The sequence below is a fragment of the Tamandua tetradactyla genome, chromosome 4 (genome assembly GCF_023851605.1).
Source record: "Tamandua tetradactyla isolate mTamTet1 chromosome 4, mTamTet1.pri, whole genome shotgun sequence".
Classification (NCBI taxonomy): Eukaryota; Metazoa; Chordata; class Mammalia; order Pilosa; family Myrmecophagidae; genus Tamandua; species Tamandua tetradactyla.
The window spans coordinates 62,493,307-62,506,614 of NC_135330.1; the positions used below are offsets into that span (position 1 = coordinate 62,493,307).

General features: G+C 50.7%; 1 protein-coding gene across 4 annotated transcripts in view; it reads left to right on the plus strand.

The window, feature by feature from the left end:
• Positions 1-13,308, plus strand: part of NFASC (neurofascin) — a 193,343-nt gene that overhangs the window by 135,492 nt on the left and 44,543 nt on the right. For 2 of the 4 annotated variants that reach the window (XM_077157529.1, XM_077157530.1), the window contains 11 exons: positions 689-800; positions 1,223-1,407; positions 2,711-2,842; positions 5,603-5,746; positions 6,436-6,547; positions 6,914-7,080; positions 7,363-7,510; positions 9,619-9,743; positions 10,588-10,632; positions 11,894-11,995; positions 12,295-12,492. In XM_077157529.1, coding sequence (XP_077013644.1) covers positions 689-800; positions 1,223-1,407; positions 2,711-2,842; positions 5,603-5,746; positions 6,436-6,547; positions 6,914-7,080; positions 7,363-7,510; positions 9,619-9,743; positions 10,588-10,632; positions 11,894-11,995; positions 12,295-12,492 — 1,470 coding nt within the window. The remainder of the gene's footprint in view (positions 1-688; positions 801-1,222; positions 1,408-2,710; positions 2,843-5,602; positions 5,747-6,435; positions 6,548-6,913; positions 7,081-7,362; positions 7,511-9,618; positions 9,744-10,587; positions 10,633-11,893; positions 11,996-12,294; positions 12,493-13,308) is intronic. The other 2 variants (XM_077157531.1, XM_077157532.1) reach the window with 1 other exon arrangement.

Here is a 13,308-nt window from a genome sequence, read left to right on the forward strand (position 1 = left end):
TTATAAATCAGTTCCTCCATCTTGGCTGCCACTTTCCTCTCAGCCCCTCTTCCCGGTATCTCTCATCCAATTAACACCCTCCTCCCCAGGTCCCTTCCAGAGTCATTAGTGAGAAGGCAGAATGGTCTTGGCCCCAGAGTGATTTCCTGTCATCTCTGCTCATTAATTCTTTCCATGTCTTTGCTAAACCATTAATAACTCTCCCTGCCTCTTTGACTGTTCATCTGGGTCCCTGTGGCTCCATCTACGTCCTTGTCTCCAGTGTCCCAAAAAGCAGATTGTCTGTCCTGTGGCCCCAGTACACGCCTCCTATTTCTTCCACATCCTGTCTCAGAGAGAAGGACTGCTGCTGAGACGGTCTGCACGTTGGCCTCTGGGATCCCAAGATGCCCAGGAAGTAGACAGCTCACTGCTCAGACAGCCCCCTCCCCTATTCCACGGGAGGAGAATAGCAGTTCACACACATGTGCTGGTGGGGCCGAGGAGCCCCGAGCTTCCTAACACACCTCTCTTAATGATGCCCAGGCCATTGGGTGGTTTCAGCTGGGAGGGCCCAGGGCTGAGTGCTGCTGAGAGTCACGGGTATGGAGGGGGCGTGATGACATTTCTCTCCAGCCTGACAGCTTTGGCCTAGCGGGTTCAGCCCTCTGGGGAGGAAGCTCATGGAGCTTGTTCTATCCTATTTCAGCCCGAGGAGTTGCAGAAAGAACACCCAGCTTCATGTACCCTCAGGGCACGGCCAGCAGTCAGATGGTGCTTCGCGGCATGGACCTCCTGTTGGAGTGCATTGCCTCCGGGGTGTACGTATAGCTTGCACCCTCCCTTCTGGCCACCTTCCAGGAGGACTGGGGGTGTGAGGTTTTCTGTGCTTTGTTCTTGGGGCATACCAGTAGTGCAAGAAAAAGAGAAGCAGTCCCTAGTGGAGGAGGATTTGGCAAATAAAGAATAGTCATCATCACCCCATTCTGGCCATCTCTTTTTGGACAATGAGGAAAAGTGATGGCTAGGCATCCTATATGTGTGTTAGAATCTTGTGTGACCCTAGATAAGTCTCTTGGGCTCTCTGCCTTTCCTTTGGTTTAGGGAAGCTCAGTCTTGGAGGTCATGCCTTCTCCTGGGCTCAAGTACTCTTTTAGACCCCTGGGCTTTGCAGGCTCTAAAGAAGAGTAACAGGGCCACATTCAGTGCTAAGTCCTTTATTCCTGCTTGGTTTCTCTCCTAGCCCAACCCCAGACATCGCATGGTACAAGAAAGGTGGGGACCTCCCATCTGACAAGGCCAAGTTTGAGAACTTTAACAAGGCTCTGCGTATTACCAATGTCTCCGAGGAAGACTCTGGGGAGTATTTCTGCCTGGCCTCCAACAAGATGGGCAGCATTCGGCACACGATCTCGGTGAGAGTAAAGGGTACGTTGTGTGTATTTCTCATTATGATTATTTTGCCAACTCCAAACACCATGACCACCCCCGTCCCTTTGAGGGTTTCTGGGCAGGGGAGTGGGGGAACTTCCCAACACACTGGTTAGTGGCAACCATGACCGGCCGTGCATGGATGATGTCACCTCCTGGATGTGGGTGTGTAGGCGTGTGTGCATGCATGAGTATAAGGGATGGAGCTCCATACTAACATCACCCAATTCTCGTTCGTGCCTGGAGCTCCCTCAGCAGGTGATTTTCCTCCCACAGCCATTTGGATCACAAGCCCCAGAGCCTGTTCTTCTTTCATTTTGCATTCCTGTTCGTGATGTGTCGTCTTGGCCCTGTGCTGTCTGTGTACTTGTGCATGGTGCTGTGCTTCTTTTTTTTTAAATGGGGAGTTACACTGGCCCCGATTATTTTATTTCTAATCATCCCCCTACCCCACATGCAAAGCTAGCCCAACTGGGCTACTGCAGGCAATGGAGCATGTACCCTTAGGGGTTCCAGCAATGAGTGGTGGGATACAGAGTTACTACTCAGCCAGCGGCTCCCAGCACCCATTTCACACATTTTGCAGAATGAATGATTGAGATGATGAGGTCTGACACCCCAGAACAAGAACTTCCTTAGCACTCACAACCTTTATTTTAATACCACACCCAAACCAGGTGGCCCTGAACCATTTGGATGAGAATCCAATCCAAAGGACACTCTCCCTAGAAAAATGCACACAACACATATTCGTAAAGTTGTGCACACAGTTGAAAGGAGTGGCCAGTTTAAAACCTCTGCTCTAACAAAAGTGCTATGCCTAAAAGAATGAATGCATTATGCTTCATAAATGGTCTTATCTTGCAACAACAACAAAAACTCCAGAGGGACCAATCCAGTGCCTGCTCTACCACGTTGTATGGCAGGGTTCGAACCTTTGGGTGCACATCATAAACACCTATGGAACTTTAAAAGCATTAGACACCCAGGCTCTCCCCCTGAGGATTCTGACTTAGGATGTCTAAAATGGGGCCTTATAGCACTGTTTTTGAAGACCTCTACAGAGGATTCTAATGAGCAACCTTGGCTTAGAAATATTGCTCTGCGTACTCAACATAACATCTGTGCTGCCAAGCTGACCAAACACAGGCTGGACCATGTCATTCCAATGAGGACAGTGCTGGCAGCTGGGACTCAGGGACTCAGGGACTCCCGCCTTCCTAGAAGAACCCCAGGTGGTTTCCTCTACCTGCCTCATTATCATCTAACTCCCCTGCCTGCGGTTGTCCTTGTCTTCCAGCTGCTCCCTACTGGCTGGATGAACCCAAGAACCTTATCTTGGCTCCTGGGGAAGATGGCAGACTGGTGTGTCGAGCCAATGGGAATCCTAAACCTACTGTTCAGTGGATGGTGAATGGTGAACCTTTGCAATGTAAGTAATGAGCTGTTGTCCTCCTTGACCCTCCTCTCTCTCAAAGTCTTCAGGTCCCTATCACTGTGTCCCAGCCCTGATTGTACTAGAATGAGGGAAAAGAGTAAGCTCTCAGCTGCTGCTTCTCAGAGCAAACCATCTCTTAAGACATCACAAGAGGCAGGGAACCTGCTTCATCTTGCGTGAGAAACAGGACTGGATCCCTATGATTATGTCCCCATGTCTGGGGGCTTTCTGCTCCCTTGGATTTTTTTTAAATCTTCTTTCTTAATAACTACAGGGCTCAGTGCAGGGTATGGGGACTGCAGGCGCAATCCCTGAGGGGTTGGGGCTCTGAGAGATGACTGGGAGAAGAGGAACCAATTGTCACCGGTGCAGTTATTGAAGTGCCCTGACTCTGGGGAGATGGATGGGGGAGTGACTCAAGGCCCCTTCCAGCCATAGCTCTTGGCTAATTTTTCACCTCATATTCTCTCTGGTTGCATTTACTTTTTAAAACGTTCTGTCAGTATTTTCTCTAAGGGGTCAGGGAATATGTAAACTGCCATATCAAACAAATGGGGCAAAACTCAGACGAAGAGAGCTCAGAGTCCCACTCGAGGACAACGGCTGGTAGAAGCAGACAGAGAGGCAGGAAAGCAGGTGGAGAGGAAGGTGAGAATGCACTTATTTTTTTATGTTGATCACGTCCCAGGCATTGTGCTGGGTGCTGTACTATATTCTCTCTCTCTCTCTTTTTTGATTGGGAAATCTTCACATACATACAATATACACATGGTGTATGATCAGTGGCTCACGTAGTTGTGTATTCATCACCATGATCATTTTTTAGAACATTTGAATCACTCTAGGAAAAGAAAGAAAAAAGAAAAAACTCGTACTTACTATACACCTTACCCCTCCCTCTCATTGACCACTAGTATTTCCATCTACCTGATTTATTTTACCCTTTGACCCCCTATTATTTATTTATTTTTTTATCCATACCTTTTACTCATCTGTCCATACCCTGAATATAAGGAGCATCAGACACAAGGTTTTCACAATCACACAGTCACATTGTAAATGTTATGTCTTTATACAATGTGCTATCTCTTTAATCTCAAACATTAAAGGTGAAAAAACAAGGCTCTGTTTGGTGAAGGGAATTGCCAAGGTCACATAGCTACTAAGTATAACGCTGTGTGTTGCTGCGAGAATTAAACGCACTTGCAGTATCTAGTATTGAACTTACAGTTCTCTTCGGTCAATATTATTCCCCCAGATACAATTGGAGATCTGGGCATTTCCTAGTATTAGGAGAGGCAGCTCTCCCTGTTTTAATAGCACCCTGGAAGTAAAGCAGGCAGAGTTGCTAAACTTCACATCACCAAGAAATAAATTCAGAGCCCAGAGCTTGCAGCTGAGTCTCAGCCCTGGAAAGGTCACTGGTCACGCTCTCCAAGGAGCATTACAGGGAAATATTGGCAGGAAATTGTTTCCATGAAAACGGCAGGGCAAGGAGACATTAACGTTGCTGGCCTTGCCTAACTCTTGCCTTTTTGCTGAGTGGGGACTTAGGGGAGAAGGATAAAGCTGCCGACCTTGTCTTCATTTACCTTCTGCTGATTCCCCAGTTCTGAGTTCAGATTTGCTATCTATGGAGTGGCGCCAGGTGGCCAGACTCCTGGGTTCTCCTTCACCCAGCTCCCCCGAGTGGTCCTAGATGGGTTCAGAGAGTCTGCAGGCCAGCTCTTCCACTGGCCAGTTCCAAAATCTTAGGGAGACAGTCACCTTCTTGTGGTTGAAAATGATGAAAGTGACAATTCTTTACATGTCTAGAAAGCTTTTATTTTTATATAGCTCATTATTGTTCTCTTATCTTAGCCTCTTCAGAATAGGGGGTAGATAGGAGTGAGACCCAGAGGGATGGATTGATTTGCTCCAGGTCCCAGAGTAACTCACGGGGCTAAGATCCAGTCCTCGGCCTCTGCCATTGCCAGTCTCTGATCTCTGTCTCCTGAGCCAGCAGTTAGGAGAGCACTGCCAGAGGGAGTGTTTTCTCATGAATTAGGATTCATCTCTTAGGAAGACTAGGAGGCTTTGGCAAATAAAAGGACTCTCAATTTGCAACACCCACTGGCTTATGAGTTTAACTTTGTAAATGTTTGGAAAATGTTCTGCCCATAGAATGGGAAAATGGTAGGTTCCATCTATTTATCCTCTTCAAAACACGTTTAAGTATTTGCACATTGGATCAAAATAATAACAGTGACAATAATAATCAGTGTGTGTTGGGCACTCTGCTACATTATGCATGCATAAAGTTGCATGTCATCATTGTAAATCCCTATGAGCAGTGCTTGCCTACCATGTGGGAGACCCGGGTTTAATACCGAGGTTCAGTCCCTGGCCCAGCACCCCCCCCACCTCCAGAAGCAACCCTATGGAATATCTTCCCTCTCCAGCAAGGAAACTGAAGCTCTGAAGCTTAGAGGGATTGAATCCCTTTCTGTTTCCAAAACTTACGCCCTCAGCCCCACTCGCCCAGCTGTTTTGTAGGTTAAGCAGGAATCCATTCTACCATTGCCCGGACTGGGAAAAAAAACTCCAGTAGTTTAGTGCTGGGCGCAGGGTTGCCGAGCTAGGTAGTGGCGGGGCCGAAAGCCAGTGCTTCTTCCCCACCAGCCCAGTACTACAGGGAGGCCTGGCCCCAGCCCCTGGCACTTGGTACTCTCCCCTCCCCCTTTCTCACCAGGAGCGTCTCTTTCTTATCTGCAGCGGCACCACCCAACCCGAACCGGGAGGTGGCGGGAGACACCATCATCTTCCGCGACACCCAGATCAGCAGCAGGGCTGTGTACCAGTGCAACACCTCCAACGAGCATGGCTACCTGTTGGCCAACGCCTTCGTCAGCGTGCTGGGTGAGCGCCGGGTGGGGCCGCTCGTCCCCTCCCCATTTGCAGAGGGGTCCCCCTGGGGTTTTGTGTGAGGTGCGCTTTCTTCCCAGGAGACCAGCGTGGGGGCGGGGGGTGGTGCAGGGCAGGGGGTGAAGTGGGTAGGATGAGGGGAACATGGAGACTGAAGATGAGATTTGTGGGGAGGATGCCCAGCTTAGATTCCAAAGAGCTGACTGTGCAGACAGTTAATTTCATCGTGAAAGCCCGTCTCAGCCCCCTCTCTCCTCTGAGAGAGAATGGATCTGCCTCATTTCTTTGGTGTAGCCATGTCGATGCTCTGATTTCTGTCGGATCTCAGGGTGGGGGGCGATTCTGTGCATGTTTGCTGCACTCCCTGAGCTGGAAAGGAGCCACAGCAGGGGGGTAGCTCGGAGATGCCTTTGGCGTGTGAGCTGGCAGGGACAGAATCTGCTGGGTAATTTGGGAGAACTTTTGCAAAAGCTGGATTGAATGAGGTGGGCAAGGGCAGATGGATTAAACGTGCTCCTTCCTCCTCTAACCCTGAGGCTTCTTAAAAGAGGGGCAGTTGATGGGGGAAGGTATCCTGGTGCCGAGAAAGCTGCTGTGAGGAGAAGGCATGAGAGATAAGACGAAGAGGAAAGAAATGGGAGGGTTGGACTCTGCCCCCAAGACTGGTACTCTGGGGATTTCAGATGTGCCCCCTCGGATGCTGTCACCCCGGAACCAGCTCATCAGGGTGATCCTCTACAACCGGACACGGCTGGACTGCCCGTTCTTTGGATCCCCTATCCCCACGCTCCGATGGTAAGTTCCAGAAGACCAGACTCTCCCTGGCAGAGGTCATCTGTCTCACTTTTTTCATTCCCATGTTAAGCGTGCCATAAAAGGTATTCAGTGACCTGGGATCCTTCATGGGTCTAAGCTGGGAAGAACTCAGCACATTATCTGGGTCAACCCCTCATTGTACAGGGAAGAAAACTAAGGTCTGGGGAGTTTGCAGAGACTTGCCAGGGTCGCCCAGTGTTTGGAGGCAGATGCAACAGGAGAGCTCAGGGCTGCTACTGTGGACTCCCTCCACTGCCCACCCAACTTCTTTCTCCTGCTCACTGCCCCCACTCCCGGGGCTGGGCCTTTCTCATGACGCTGCGTGCTCTGCTGCTCTGTTGTGAGGTTTAAGAATGGGCAAGGCAGCAACCTGGATGGTGGCAACTACCACGTCTATGAGAATGGCAGCCTGGAAATTAAGATGATCCGCAAAGAGGACCAAGGCATCTACACTTGTGTCGCCACCAATATCCTGGGCAAAGCTGAAAACCAAGTCCGCCTGGAGGTCAAAGGTAAAGGAGAGGGTTTGCAGGGAGGGGTGCGGGGTGGGGCAAGGATGCCATCTCCCTGCAGTTATCCACACGCACTGTTCACTCTGAAAAGCACTGTACCTAATGTTTGATCCGAAATGGGAGTCTCCCTATGCAGGTGCCCGTCCTCTCGGGGCTTCCAGCTGACCCAGGTGCTGGGGGCACTGAGTCATTTCACTGTCACTGGAATTAGGATTATGCACACCCAGACTCCCCCCCCCCCCCGGGGGTGGTGGGTGACGAGCTCCCTGGGCTTCCCCACAGACCCCACCAGGATCTATCGGATGCCTGAGGACCAGGTGGTCAAGCGGGGCACCACCGTGCAGCTGGAGTGTCGCGTGAAGCACGACCCCTCCCTGAAACTCTCAGTGTCATGGCTGAAGGATGACGAGCCGCTGCATATTGGAAACAGGTTTCCGGTCCTCCCCTTCTCTCTCCCGGGTGCTAGCTCAGGTGGCAGCTTCTTTTCCCCTGCTTGTGTGGACAGTTGTTGAACTCAAGGATAGAGGACCTGTGGCATGCCTGTCACCACGGAACTGCTGAGGAGGCTGTGCTGGCCTCGGTGGACCTTCCCTCCACCTCAGGGCAGACCCCAGCCCCAGCACCTTTCTCCTCCCTCCCATCAGCTCCCTGCTTCTCTCTCCTTCACCTCTTCTCTCCCTCCTTCTCTTTTTCCTCTCCTTTCACTCTTCACTTCTTCATTGCCACCCTGTCCTTCTCCTTCTCACCCTTCTCTTCTCCATTTTTTTATACCTCTCTTTCTTCTTTTCTCCCTCCTCTGCTGCAAAGCGGCCAGGACCACACTGGCCATGCGCGCAGCCCTGGCGGCAGTGCCCCTATTCTCCGGTAGAGGGCAGGGCTGGCCGGCATCGGCTCCCCCTGCGGCCTGGCTTCTCAGAGGTATAATTAGTGAAGATTCTCTAGAATCACCTGGGAAGCTTTTAAATCTATCTTTACCTGCCGTTCCCCTTACTCCAGATTCTGATTTAATTGGTGTAGCCGTAGATACCAGGCATTGATGGGGTTTTTTAAAGTAACCTCAGGTGTTTCTAGTGTACAGTCAAACTAGAAGCAACCAGTGAGAGCCCCCTTCCACAGGACCAGACTATTTGCTGTACCTCTTTCTGTCTGGCAGGCAGGGTGCACAGGCCCCTGAGGCTGGAGACAGACCCCAGCTGCCTCTCCTGAGAGTGGGTGCAGGCCTGCTGGCATGCACCTGATGCCACAGTTTTGTGCTCCCTGCCTGCTCTTTGCTGTCCTCCTCCCTCTGTGTGGGAGGCAATTCAGAAGAGTGAGTGGGGGTCAGGGCAGACCTGAGCCCACCTGCAGAGGAGACACAGTCTGAACTGAAGACAGAGCTAGAAGCACAGGAAGAGAACAGAGACCACCCGCCCTTTGAAGGGCTGGGCTCACTCTGCTTTGATTTGAGGTGGGGTGCAGAACACAAGAGAGGCACAGAGACAGACACCATGGCTACTCTACAAACATGGTGGATTCTATTGCCTGATGCGCTCAAATGACCATTTCCTGAGACACCAAGACTTCAAAGAGAGAGAGAGTTTATTGCTAGGCACGTAGCAGGAGAGCAGACGGCCTATCAGCCCGAAATCTGTCTCCCCAAACTTCAGTAATTCTGACAGTTTTATAGAATTGAAAGGTGGGCAGGTTTTAGGATGAGCCCAGAGGCCCCAGATGATGTGATTAGTGGTGCGCTGACAATTGAGCGTGTGCGGATGGAGTGCACGCCTAGTCACAGAACACAGTTAACAGAATGGCAGCCTTAGTATGACGGGCGTGATGGTTAGTTAGTATTATAGTGATGTATCGGTGACCTCCAGGTTAAAGTCTAAGCTACTGCGCATGTCAGACGGGCCCATTTTGGTTAGATCTGGTCTCTGTTATCAAGATAACTTTGGATTTGGGGTGAGTCAGTTCTGGGCTGACCCAAGACCCTTCATTAATAAGCATTAGGGGGTGTCTTTAGCTATTACAGTACTCTAAAGTTGAAAAACTGGATAAGTGGGTATAAATGAAGGTTTCTGCACTCGCAGGGGCAGAAGTTAAGGCTATGCAATCATTATCAGAGATCAAGGCGCCTGGATTACAATTTAGAGATGTCAGGAATTTCCCTCTGTCTACTCTAATATACCAGAAAGCAAATATGATGAATTAGTAATCAAAATCATCCCTTAAATCCTAATTTCTCAGTTATACAGTTGTGGAGTTTGGGGACAGTAAAGGGGGCCTAGGGACGCTTTAGCTCCACCCAACCCCCACCCCACCCGTGTCAAGCAGCATAGGTGCTCACTGTGACGGAGAAGAGCTCACCTCTCAGAGCATTGAGGCACAGAGCCACAGAGCCCGGCTCCCCAGCTCAGCCCGACGGGCTTCCCTCTCCCCTCTGACTCTAGACCACCCTCCCGGGAGGAAGCCCCAGGCAGTGCCCGACCTCTCCCTGCCTCTCCCCGTCTCCCTCTCCTGCCTCACCCTCCTCCCAACCCCTCCCCGGTTTCTCTGCAGGATGAAGAAAGAGGACGACTCCCTGACCATCTTCGGCGTGGCAGAGCGGGACCAGGGCAGCTACACGTGCCTGGCCAGCACCGAGCTGGACCGAGACGTGGCCAAGGCCCAGCTCACCGTGCTAGGTAGCTACTGCACCCGGTGGCGCTGACCACCCCACCGCCCGGCCCCAACTGGGGAAACAGTGTGCCCGGATAGTTCCAAAGGCCAGGCCTGTGGTCAGCAGGCTGCCAAGGGTGGGGACCTCCAAGCATCAGGGAGCTGCTGCTTTCAGAATAAGCTGTGCTGGACCCTGACCTCCTGAGTGAAATAATGAACTCCCCTAAATCCCCAACTGAATGATATAGAGAAAGGGAAGAGGCAATTCTTATTGTGATCATTTTTACTTCCTTTTATGGCTAACTCTATGCTACTAAATTAATGAAAATGATCCGTTATTAAAGCAAGCCTGAATTGTGCTTTCTGACCACCTCTGCTATTCCTCTTTCCATCCTGCCCTATTTTTTTAAAATAAGACTTCATAGTGTGCCATGATTCCCGACTCTCCCTGCCCTGTGTCTCAGCCAGATTGTAAATGCTAAGCCAGCTGAGGGAAGGCAGCTCTCCCTAGGAAGGGAGATCACGTCAGTTCTGTCCTCTCCCGGGCTCCCTGCCTCCATGGGTATTGGTGTGCTCTCGCGCTGTTGTCCTCACGCCTCAGTGGAGATGCACAGCTGCTGGGAATGGAGAGCCCAATGGCGATGGCAGTGTTGGGGTGGGAAGGGAAAGAAGGTTCCACCAGCTGTGGAGGAAACACGGGAAGATTTCTAGAATGGGTGGGGGCTCTCCATGGAAGAGACAGGAATGCTGGGCCTAGAAATCCTCAGCCCAGGGGCAGCTATTCAAGCCTCAGCTGCTATTCCCATCCTTCTAGAATACCTTTAACTCTGGATAACCTGCTAAACTTGATAACCCATCTTACCTTTGCAGCTGATCAGGCCACTCCAACTAACCGTTTGGCTGCCCTACCCAAAGGTAATTCATACTAATCACAGGACTCTTGCCAAAGCCCTCTCTAAGCATCTGGGGGAAGGGGGAAGGTAGGGCAAGAAAGAATGTGCTGTGTATGGGTTTGTGGGAAACGCTTCCTGACTCTGACCTTCTCTCATGTGTCCTGTCCACTTCCCTGAGCCTATGTCACAGTCCTCTGGGCCTCCTGCTCCTTTCCCAGGGAACTTTGAAATGCCCTCGTTGAGCTCAGAAGCCCTTGGCTGCTGTTTTCACCTGCACCCTTTACTTCTGGTCATACCCACCACTCTCTTGGGGTGGGTCTGTCCTCCTCCGCTTCTCGGCCTTACAACTGTGTAGGGTCTAATGAGGAGCACCCACTCCCCTTGATTATGGGTAAGCTGTCTTTCTACAACCTCCCCACATCCGCTGCTCTGCACTCATTTGCAACCTATGTGGCTGGGCGCACACACACCTGTGCTCACCTCCTGGAACTGGCCAGTAATGAGCCCAGACATGGCAATAGCCGGTTTAGGGAGCCAGGATTGGGGAGAACATGATGTCTGTCCCCACCAGTCAGTGGCTGGATGACTTCAGCCCCAGGCCAAGATGCACTTATACCCACTAAAGAAATCCCAGTAAGACTGGAGCCCCCAAAGCATGCTGCTCTCCCTCCTGATTGGAAGCCTTCCAGGGCTCCTCTGGCCTGCTGCCCACCACTGGCACTTCTAGACTATGTCTCCATCTTCTCTCTGGCCTGGCTCCTCTCCCTTTGTACCCCCAGTTTTCCCTGGTCTGTCTGTCTGCCCTCCTCTGTACTCCAGACACCTTCCTGGGTTCCTGACCCCTCAGGGTCTCAGCACACAGAGTGGGAGATTATTATCAAGGTAACATGAGATCAAGTCTCCACACGTCCTCGCCAGTTTTCCTAAATGCTATCAGTGTTATCTGAATGAAAAGGGCAACATTTTCTAAATGTTTGCACTCTAGGAATGAATAGCCATAGCAATGGGATGAGTTGGTCCCAATTCTTTCTATGCCCTGTGTCAACTTCTTTATTTCCTTCCTCTGCATCCTTTGCCATTCTTTTGGGGAGTCAAGGGGTAGAATTTGGGGTCTTCTCCTCAGCTCCCTGAGGCAGCCACGGTGCTGACCCTCCAGGGCAGGCTGGAGGATGGTCCTTGCTGGCTGTCAGGGGCCTGAGGCAGTGTCCGGGGCTGGGCCAGCACAAGGACAGGCAGGTGGTAACTCAGGAGTCCTGCGTGCTCTGTTCTCCCTCTGCTGCCAGGACGGCCGGACAGACCCCGGGACCTGGAGCTCACTGACCTGGCTGAGAGGAGTGTGAGGCTGACCTGGATCCCGGGGGATGATAACAACAGCCCCATCACAGGTCAGCTCGGGGGTTCTGCATCCCAAAGCCAGAAAAGGGAGATGTTAACCACCACGAAGCCAAAGGCCTTGCCCTGGTGTCTGGTCCCACTTCGGCCTCACTTGGTATTTGCCCAGGGCTATCCATAGAGTATATGGGAGCCTTAGGTTCCCTTCCCATATCTTGGTAAGAATTCTACCTATGCCTCCTTCTCCCTCAGGGCGATTACAAGATTAATAGATGCTAAGGAGGACACTCTTTTAAAGAAGAACACTGCTAACTCATTTCCTGAAATGGTTCTGTCTTCCATGCTTGCTCAGACTATGTTGTCCAGTTTGAAGAGGACCAGTTCCAGCCAGGGGTCTGGCATGACCATTCCAAATTCCCAGGCAGTGTCAACTCAGCCATCCTCCAGTTGTCCCCATATGTCAACTACCAGTTCCGGGTCATTGCCGTCAACGAGGTCGGGAGCAGCCACCCCAGCCTCCCGTCCGAGCGCTACCGAACCAGTGGAGCACGTGAGTACTCAAGGGCTAACAGAGAAGGTTCTGGAACCAGGCACCCTGAATTCAAACCAAGTCTCCTCGGTTCCCAGCCACATGACTTCGAGGAGGTTACTTAACTTCTCCAAGTCTCAAGTTCCTTATCTGTGAAACGGAGAATAATAATAATAAAACCTACATCATGGGACTATCGTGAGGATGACATGAAAATGTATGTCAGGTACTGAGCATGATGTCTGGTACACAGTGAGTGCCCAATAAATGTTAGCTGCCACTGTTAGCATTACTGATATTATTAGTACTTGATTATCTGCTTTACGTGGGAGAGCTATGGCAAAGATTTGCAGCAGAAATATATAATCCAGTGTTACATAAGATTTTTCTCTTTCAGACATGTTGGGATAGTGTTTGGATTTCTGAATTAACCCCGGCTAATGGTGAATGGAAATGTCCTGTGCAGAGTGGCAGGAAGGGACCAGTCAGGTTGTAGACGGGGCACTCCCAAATCTGAGTCTTTGTCGCTCTGTACGGTCAAATGTGTAGACACTGTGAATGGCTGACAAGGAAAAGATAAAGAGGTTTATTTATGCAGACTGGAGGACAGAGAACATTTTCTTCTCAAATCAGCCTCTCCGAAGTGATTTTTCAATTGGCTTTTTATACACATCAGAGAAAAAGAAAGATTATCATCTTAGTTAACATGTAATAGAGGTCTGGAGAACTTCAGTAATTTATCTCAATTATTTTCTACTTCCTTCAAGAATTTATATCCCCTGTGACACCTGGAAAATGTGCCGCTGAGTCTAGAGAGATAGATGAAAAGTTTATTCA